The 9,800-nt window shown below is 39.0% G+C and overlaps 1 protein-coding gene across 7 annotated transcripts in view; it reads right to left on the bottom strand.

The window, feature by feature from the left end:
- Positions 1-1,015: 1,015 nt before the first annotated feature.
- Positions 1,016-9,800, bottom strand: part of LOC139149950 (E3 ubiquitin-protein ligase HECTD1-like) — a 54,052-nt gene continuing 45,267 nt past the window's right edge. For all 7 annotated transcript variants that reach the window (XM_070722021.1, XM_070722025.1, XM_070722023.1 and 4 more), the window contains exons 34-42: positions 9,422-9,604; positions 8,702-8,903; positions 8,008-8,090; positions 7,411-7,737; positions 6,525-6,662; positions 5,405-6,012; positions 5,039-5,211; positions 4,315-4,465; positions 1,016-3,676 (exon numbers count right to left, since the gene is read on the bottom strand). In XM_070722021.1, the coding sequence (XP_070578122.1) occupies positions 3,394-3,676; positions 4,315-4,465; positions 5,039-5,211; positions 5,405-6,012; positions 6,525-6,662; positions 7,411-7,737; positions 8,008-8,090; positions 8,702-8,903; positions 9,422-9,604 (2,148 nt within the window). In that variant the 3' untranslated portion in view covers positions 1,016-3,393. The remainder of the gene's footprint in view (positions 3,677-4,314; positions 4,466-5,038; positions 5,212-5,404; positions 6,013-6,524; positions 6,663-7,410; positions 7,738-8,007; positions 8,091-8,701; positions 8,904-9,421; positions 9,605-9,800) is intronic.

Below are 9,800 nucleotides of genomic sequence, written 5' to 3'. Positions count from 1 at the left end.
TTGACAATTGCAATATATAGTGAAGCAGGGGAGCATTTTCAGTTCATATCTGGTTTGAAAGTGGCGATTTGGCTGAGTGGTTTTTAACTGTGGCATCTTTGCTATGCCTGCTGTATTTTGTGATTCTGAACCCGATTGAAAACTTACTGTATTTGGTGCATATCATCTCTTTCTGAACACAGGCACTAACGTAGTTGATATTGCTTTTTAAGTGTAATATATCCCCTTTCTACTATACACTTAACAAGTCATTGACAATGACATAGTCCCCACTTGTAAATAGGAGTCTTAGTCTTGATGGAGCAGGGAAATGTGGTCATTAAGAAGTATCACTGGAGTGTATATGTTGAGATCTATGGGCACATAGGTCTATGTCGTTGTTCCCAATTTGAAACACATGAGGCATGTCTAAGTTATGGTTCTAAATCGCGAAAAAAGATCAGACCTCTAGCTGTATTGGCCAGCCAACAAATACATATGCGCATGATAAATGAGGTACAAGATGTGACATCTTAAGGTCTAATATCTAACATCGGAGGGTATAGAACTTGTATGTAACAGAGTTAGGTGTTAGTTAACAGTTTATGAAGAACAACTCTGATCATGTATCAAGGGATATAGTAACACACAAGGCAGTGTACAGATCATAAGTGTCCTCACTCAAAGATAGAGGGAAATTTCTCCTTTAATCATAATGATATAGCCAAAATAAAAACATAGCGTCAATGACACTTGGCTCACATTTGGTTTGATATGGCAGGCCAGAGTGAGTATACTTAACTTCCAATAGGTGCCATGGTTTACCATCATCATCTTGCGTCCTGCATTGTCTATCAACTTTTTGCAGTCAAAGCTTCTTTTTGAAAACTGCGAGTCCAATTACTTTTGTATCTAGACAACAGGTATCTTGGGAGTACTTGGGTCATGTTTGTCCAAATTGCAATGAAATACACAGCTGTGCATTTCTACTGCCTTTTTTGCCAATTTGGTAAAAAAATCCACACACCAGACAGGCTTCAAATCTGCTGAATAGCATTTGTTTAATACTATTGTAGTCATGGAAACAAATATGTCAATTTTTGAGTACAATAATAAGGGGTTATGTTTTGGGGTAGCCAATTAATCAATACACTTGGTTTTTTTGTATGAAAATTACATCCAGTCTCCGCAATTGTACCACAGAATTAAAGTCACCAAACATGCCTCTCACAACAACACTCCTTTACATAATACAAACAGAAATTACACAATAAATAAAACAATTCTGTTACATAGTGTATGGTTTTCTGGGGGCATGTCTTTGCCCTGCCTTGTGCCTGCTGGTGTTTCTGAACACCACAATGTTGATGCTGTTTTTTTACTGAAAAATACATAACTTGAATGTTCAATGAAATTTATTGAAGCACACCGTCTGATGAATTTGACTTTCATTATCTCGATCATGAAAACGATTTCAAGTGATTATGAATTCTGGCCGGGATTTGAGTACAAAGTGAGAATGCGCATTTGTGAGTGTATGGGGAAGTGTTTGCTTTCAAAAGTGACAAACCATGGTGGTACCACACACTGGTTTTGTCATTACAAGTTGATCTGGGACATAAGTCCTGTCATTTGAAACTAAAACCGATGGCTGGAATTCTTTTGAAATATTGCTGGTCAGGACGATGAAAAATTAAGAAAGACTGTCACTGCCTTCTATGGGACAGAAATCACCTCATAGAACTTTATTCTGATAGCAGACAGCTGTGAAAGGTGTATAGCTGACATTACCCCTTAAATCAGCTCTTGTAAAAGTATTGATCACAAATGTACTCATTACAGAGGGAGGGTTTTTAACAAATTACACCTGTGAACGACAGACCGTGAACACTGGTATCACATGACTGGAAAAAAAGTATTTCATCTACAACACTGGAATTCTAATCAACGAGTTACCCTGAAATCATCTCTTCACTTTCAACGTTGCACACTATAAGATTACAGAGGAGGTCCACTCCAAAACATGTCAACTGTAGCTGTCAGAGAACTTTGATACATGTTCAAGTTTTATACTACAAATAAAATATCACATATGACAAAAGTAATGCTACCCCAGAAATCAAAAATAGTCCTTTCATGAAACTTGTCACGTATAAATAGCATTTTGCACCTGCATGGGAAAACTGATCAAAATTAATCCTTCCGTTTGTTTTGTAGTTTAGCAAAAATCATGATATCTAAATGGACAACTTTGTATTCGATTCCATGGTATGTTTCATGAGCTCATCAAAAGAACACAAGGAAGTCTCAGAAAGCTCATTTATAGAAAGATAATAGCTTTGCAATGACCTGTTCTTGTCTGTATTCTAAAAATTCTACACTCCTCTGTACAGCAATTTGCTTGGTAATGAAGTAACAGCCACAATGAAAATTCACACTTTTAAAGAAAAAGCTGATAAGTTTAGTGTATAAGAGAAAGCAGCACAGATTTTGAATCTGTCTGAGAAGACGAGACAATCGGTTCACTGTGTAGAGTCTGAGTTACCTGTATGCTTTCTTTGATCTATCACACATCACACTGAATCCAAAATTCTCATTATTTTATCGAACAACATTTTCCATGACATTTTGCACTAATTATTGAAGAAAACACATCACTGAGCAAGTTTCTAACCACCTTTGTGCTACAAAGCATAGACAGTGGCCACTGTCTATGCACAAAGCAAAGGTATGTCTTTATGCAAAGTGGGTAGGCCTTGAGAGAAAATATCAGTATCTCAAAGGAAATTTGTGATGAGTCTGAGAAGTTTCGTGATTATCAGAAATAAATCAAAAAGCAAAAGTTTGAATTTTCCAATGCTCTACGGCTGTAATGCCTTTTTTCATCTTTCTCAATCTGTATTGCTGTTTGATTGATAACAATCTGTCCCTGATCACCTCATTTTAGTATCAACACACACTAATCTAATCTTTCAATGCAAGTCATGATCTCCATTTTGAATTTCTGAAAGCAAAAATTTCTGAGACACATAGAACCCATGCCGGGTTTTGTTTTCAGTAAAAAAATAGGTTAAGCATGTATCATTGCACAAAACTGGTGTCCAAAATTGCTTACGCTGGCATTTTACTGTACAAGCTTTGCAAAGATGAAGATCTGAAGCACCTTGTGTCACACAGACTTCATAAATACTTGATTTTGTAGAAGATATCTTGCCCAATGCTTGTCTGACATCACAGAGTCAAAGACAGAACCTGACCTTGACACGTCGTCACATCTGCTAGAGTTGTGCTTGATCCAAAAAAAATATTTGTTGTGCCCTAATACTGTCCTTGCAATAGTCTTTCTGTAAAGCAGTTCTGAACAAGCCATATTAGATGCTCTTTTTATTTTGTTAAATTATTTATTTCTCAGTCTCAGTTCAGATGGAATCCCTTTTCCTTTGTAGCGGCCAGTAGCTTCTCTCTCATGATCTCCTCGGTGGAGTACTCCGGCAGTTTCAAGTAATGCACACAGGTATTGACAGAAGGGTAGGTGGCATCGCCGGCGTCTACTTTGCGGACGATAGTCAGGCGTGGGTGTAAATTCATCAATCCGCCTGGCGGCAAGGAAGAACAGCCGGTGGTGAACTGCATGAAGGCTTTCCTTTCATCGGGATCCAGAGAACAGATGACGTTGACAAATCTCTGGAATACGGGACTGCACAGAGAGAAAAATGAAAGAAATGGTGAATATCTGGACAGAGTCCTTATCAAGAAGAAGCCTCTTTGGTGGTACAGATGTTTTAATAATCTGAGGGATTTAGAGGGAGTCCATCTTAGATTGGGAACCAGGACGATAATTGGCCCCTCATCAGCTACACATATTCTTTAGGCACATGACATCCTTCTAAACATTAGATGCTGACCCAATTTAAAACTGCCAAATAATCTCTCTATCACGTGTAGGACTCAAAGGGTTCAATAAATGTCACACAAAAGTTTTGATGTATAGTTTAACTGACATTGAGGCCAGATTACATATCAAATAATCGATGGCCATCCGGTCAAGGACAAAACAAAGACAAACAAACTTTTGACTTGGGCCATCGACCTTGAAGGGTCAAACAAGAAGAAAATGGAAAACAACAACTTCAAAAGTGTAACTTCTGATGGAACTGTCTTTATCTTTTAGCATCTAAAATGTATGTTTATGTGGCAGTTTTTGTCCCTACCACTCTATGGTCTACACACTGACATGGATAAAGAATGAAAGAGACTTTTACAAGTAATGTAATGATCTCTATGTACACAGTTCTTGACCAGATTGCTTGTGAGATTGGACAAGATTAAACTGACCTCTCTCTGGTGTAGCCAAGTTTTGGCTCTGTGTAATTCAAGATATCATCTCTGGTCCAGTTTGGTGCCTGATCACCACACAGCATCATCTGTACTTCAGCAGGACTGAATGAATGCAGTTTCTCCATGGGAAAGACTTCATTAAAACCATCTACGGAACAAACCATACAATGCTTATTAGACCATATGTCAGGCAAAAGAAGTGGTGTTTAAGTGGTTTAAAATTTCTACCGACTAGGCGAGTTTCTATCACAAATGAACAAACAGCAAATATTATTCAGTGTTTCTTTCTATGGATGACTTGAAAATGAAGATAAGAATGTGGTAACCTTGGCAAATGAAGCTGATAATGTTTCCTGACCTTTTTCGCTGCTATGGTGTATGGCCCTCTTTGGCAAGCTTTGACAAAAAGGTACTCTTTTGTCTAATTCTACCTCTCGTCTCCAGCCTCTTATTACTCCTAACTGACTTTTTAACCAATATTTCCAGATGAGTTTCTGATACTCTGGTGTAACCTGATCATTTTTAGTGATAAAACAATGTGGCTCTACAGTAGTGTGTGCTTTTGAAACCTGGCATGGATAATCTGAGAAAATCTTCAAGTGGGGTCAATGAAATTCCTATCAAGATGAGGTACTTGTGACTATAACAACAATTAAAAGTGAATCTGTGTTCAATTAAGATAAATCTACTGTCTGGCTGCAGGAAATTCTTGGATACTTACTTCTGAAAGCTTCCATCTGTCTCCTGATACCAGTATGTAGACAGAAATCTGTGATGGCTTCAATGTACTCTTCAGCATTCTCAAGTGTTACTATTTCGTCTTCACCATTTGGTTTGAGATCCATGGCGCTGAAACCATAGACTTTGGACGAAGGATTGAACTGAAAAGTTAGCCTGAAAAAAGAAATTGAGTCAAAGAAGACTTAGATCTGGATCAGCACATGCTATTTTTCTGAACATTATCAAAAACTATCCAACTGTTTCCAATAATAGACAATACACTGGCATTCATTTTAAAATGCTTTGTTTGGAGTGGACTAATAGATTGATCTACAGTACTCGGGAAAATGCATGACTAAAAGCTTACCCTAAATGTTCTAATTTACAAGGTGGCCCTGATCCGGCCGGTCCTTCTATACACAGATTCTGTATCTGGTTATTCCGTTCTTCCTCCGACAGAGACTTGTCCAGCAGGATACGTTTTCTCCTGCTCAGCAAGTCCTTCAGCTGATTCAAGAACTTAGCCCTGTGTGGATTGATCAGTTCAAAGTCCTCCCAAGTCAGCAATCCGGCAAACCAAGCCGGTGACTTGGTCTTGGGTGGATCCAGTATTAGTTCCGATTTAGAGTCCTCGTCTGGCAGGCTAGACAACTGTTCATGGTAATCATCGATGGAAGCCTCCGATTGGCTCTCGCTGGAGCTGACCTCAGGGTCATGCAATGTGGAGTCCAAGTATGGCTCATGAATGCTGCTGCCTGCCTCGCCCATGCACATCAGTTTCAGGAAGGGTCTGGAGAGGGGTATGTCCACCAAGCGAGTATCTTGGATGCACTTTGCAAGGAAGATGCCCAAGAAATAGAAAATCTGAACAACTCTGTCTGTGTCTTCATTGTCTTGAGGTAGTGGAGCTGTAAACAGACCGCTGGTACGCTGGACATAGTAACCTGGAGGTTTAGTACCGTGACCAATATCAACCTGTATCAAGGAAAGCATGGACAAAGAGTTGACTGAGAATAAGATCACACTTTGGCATAATTTACCATGGCATGTTTCTCAACATTTTATCTGTAGATGTGAAGTGAGCTGTTATCAGGGCTCATCTGCCATTGTATTCTAAAAGGTCTATCATGTTACAAACAATGACAATTTATGTGGTCCATTTTTAGCCCCTATTCTGTAACAGAATGCCATTCTAATTATAAACCAGACATAAAACATATTGAAAGCATATCAAATATATTGCAACACATGTCATATTAAGTTTCCTGGTGAGTTTGAGACAAAAAAGTTCACCTCAATGATTCTACCACCGATGTGCCACCTTAGAGCTTTACTTTTCCAGTCTGTTCTGTAGATTTATTGCCTTGAAGTAATTTACAGTTAGACATTAAATGACTATTTTTGATTCCCACCAGCACAATTAAATTCATTTGTGATCTGTTATATAACCATGCTTTGAATGTGATTGATGTCAAACATTCACTGACCTGTCTGGCTTGGTCGTCTGCAAAATCATCATCACATATCCACAGACCCATGGATTTCTTCTGTAACTCTGCCGCAATCAGCGCGTAGAACTCCAAGGTGGGTCCCAGACCTGTACCTTCCTCTCCGATGAACTCCACCTGAAATGACATCATAACACACTTATAGCCTTGCCACACAACCCTTTGACCACCAAATTGTGGTATGACCCTGATTGTATTAAGTGGCAAAGTTGATTCTCCACCGAGAAAGAGGAGGGGTGTGGCATTTAAACAGTCAGTGTGGATTCCCTAAGGCTCTACAGCTTCGACATGCATTTACATACAGCATCCAAACTCTCTTGGATTGCAATTGCATCTCCTATGACTACATAAGAGTACAGTCAATAAAATCTTAAGTTGAAATCTTCGCTGGTATCATTTTCAGACAGATGTACATACATCTTTCAGTTCAAAGCTACAGCATCCACATTCCTTTTTTGAGATTCATAGCATGCAACACTTCTAATGACAATCTTTGTTTTATTTTTATTTTTCCCCTTTGCATACAAACATTGGTTGTTATCACGAAATGTTATTGCAAAGAACTGATATTGATTGACTTCCATCTGTACGTCCTCTAAATTACACCATGTCTGAACTCTTTTGGTCAATTTAGGAATTGTTTAAAATTTCCCCAAGTCAGCCCTGCACCAAAACATACAATTGGATTCAGGAAATATTTTCTATTGTCAAAGAGGACTTTCTTTAGTTCATGGCACATCAATTTGGCTGAGGGAACATGTACTTTCACCTATTTGCAGTTGCTTTTAGTATATTCCAGTTCTTCACAGTGGGTTTGGTTGAAGTCATACATGTACAAGTGAGTACAAGCATTGTTTCATCCTACCTCTAAGATTGACTTGCTATTGCAGTGGAACTTCATCACATTCATGGCCCACTCTAGTAACTGCTGCCCTCTTGGAACCTTGACCCTCTCATGCTTCAACCTCCCAACTCTGTACTCATGCTGGTCGTCCCGGCGAGACGTCGGGGTTCGCTGTCTCTCGATGGTGGCGTCACGCTTGTCCTGCAACCAGGATATGGCTCTGGAGACGCCGAAAGCCGTGCAGGTGAAGAAGAGGGAGCGGGTCTCAAAGGGGAACAGCATGGGACATCTGTTGGTGAGTTTCTCACACCATTCTGGTAATGCCAGACTGGCTAGCACCAATGGATCCTGACAGAAGACAAAATAAATGATACATACACTGATATCAAGACAATTTATGAAAATATACCAATCATGAATGCTGCAGATCTGCTGACATCATTTGAGCACATCAGTTCACCAGGCTCTTCTGATCATTCTCACCCACAAAAAACTCTTGAAAACGTTTGACAAACATATAGAGGGCCCTAGCCAACAACTGATTATTAAAAAAAGCTTTGAAGGGTCACCGTCAATGAGTTTCTACAGAAAAGTACACCGGACTTTCCTCTGACATACCTGTACTTGTTGAAGTAACTTTGTTGTAAGTTTCTTGCTCTGGAATTCTTCCAAAGGAACATTGAAGTGATGTATCGGTACTCCTGCACAAGACAAGACACAAAATGACAGTGAAGTTTCAGTGAAGAATCTGACATCAACTACCTAAGGGATAAGCATACTTTGGAAGAACAAAGAAGCCTTCATGCTGTTATGTCTCTAATAATACTAGCAAGGCCTGTGCTTCCACTAGTCCACCAGTTGACATATTTGTTCATCGAGATACTCTGTGCATGTGCCAATACACTGATTACCAAAACAAAGACCGTGCATTGGTTGAACTTTGCCCTTGAGCATTTCAATTGCAAAGCTAATTCACTCACTAGCTAGCAAGTAAAACTACTAGTCTCTGAGACTTGTAGATTTACTAACCCCTGTCACTGCTACACAATAAACAAATCAGTTAGTGGTAAAATATTTGATTCTGATTTTTGTGTGAAAATTTGATTTAAATTTGAAAATGTAATTCAATAGATAGACTTACTAAGGCATCTTTCTTTTAGCAAAGTTATGTTCTTGACCCTACATAGGAAGTATTTCATGATTTTGAAGTTAGATAGGCTTTGAGATGACAATCATTTATAGAGTATTAAACTACTGCTCCTTGCAATATGGAAGCTGAATAAAACTGACAGTTCACGATGAGTTCTCTTACCTTCTCGTCTTCTGTTACTAACATCCGTTGCCATACCATAGAGTAGTCTTAGGAGTTGTAAGACATCATCTACGGAGCAAGCTGATGGGTCCGTTCTGTTCTTCTGTTGTGGCATGTCATTGTCACTGATTATACGGCTGGATCTCGTAGCTACTGGTTTGTGCTTTGGAGATGTTGGCTTGGAACTAATGCCACAGAATTCCTATGGGGAGTGTGAACAATGATAACTAATTGACAGGCTGACATCTATGTGCCTAGACTTTGTCCATAGCAGTGATATCATGGATGCACAGACTGGTTTTTGGAACATAAAGGGGGTACAGAATGCATGTTGCTTTGTGACGTGATGCATACACTGCAATCAAGTCTGTACACAGTTGATCAAATGCTTCTAGTCAAATTGTTACTTTTATATGAAGCAAGTTTGATTTCATAGGCACACTGGATATGGTACTTGTGGAAAGCTATGATTACACTCATTTAGTAATGAGACCAGCCAGAGAAAATTGCAGATGAAGAAATATGAAAGTCTACCCCCCGATTCTATCAAACATTTGCTAACACTTGTAGAACCAAACAGCAGACCACATAAAGAATGATGAATATGTATTTTAATCCCAATTGACCCTTCAGCTCTATCAGCATCAATGGATTTGGTTCAAATTCTTCAGACAAAAAAAACACACACACACCAACTACAATGTACACACACTCTCTTACCTTATATGCTGCTACAAGTTGTGAACAGTTCCTATTTTTCCTGATGTTCTTGGGTGTACCAGTCAGCTTCCATCTTCTTAGGAAATGAATGTCAGCATTCCTCTGTAAGTAGGTGATCAGCTCTGACTTCGGTAGATCATCTGTTCCTAAATGTCGCTCCACAAAACATATCGACCAACGTCCCTGTGGATGGTTAAATTGTTAGAAGGACCCTGATTAATTTGCCTTTTTTTGACAAATTCACCAGGAGTTTCCTGTAATCAAGAGCATCATCATTCCTGGGAGAGACTGGGTATGCAGCAATAGTGTTTTACATTGACTTCATTTTTTTTTGAAGCAGAAAAAAAATAACTAATATTATTTGTGCTGTGCCTGAGCC

The sequence above is a fragment of the Ptychodera flava genome, chromosome 14, assembly GCF_041260155.1.
Source record: "Ptychodera flava strain L36383 chromosome 14, AS_Pfla_20210202, whole genome shotgun sequence".
Lineage (NCBI taxonomy): Eukaryota > Metazoa > Hemichordata > Enteropneusta > Ptychoderidae > Ptychodera > Ptychodera flava.
Note: the sequence above shows the minus strand (reverse complement) of the source record. Positions and strands in the feature narration are given on the sequence as shown.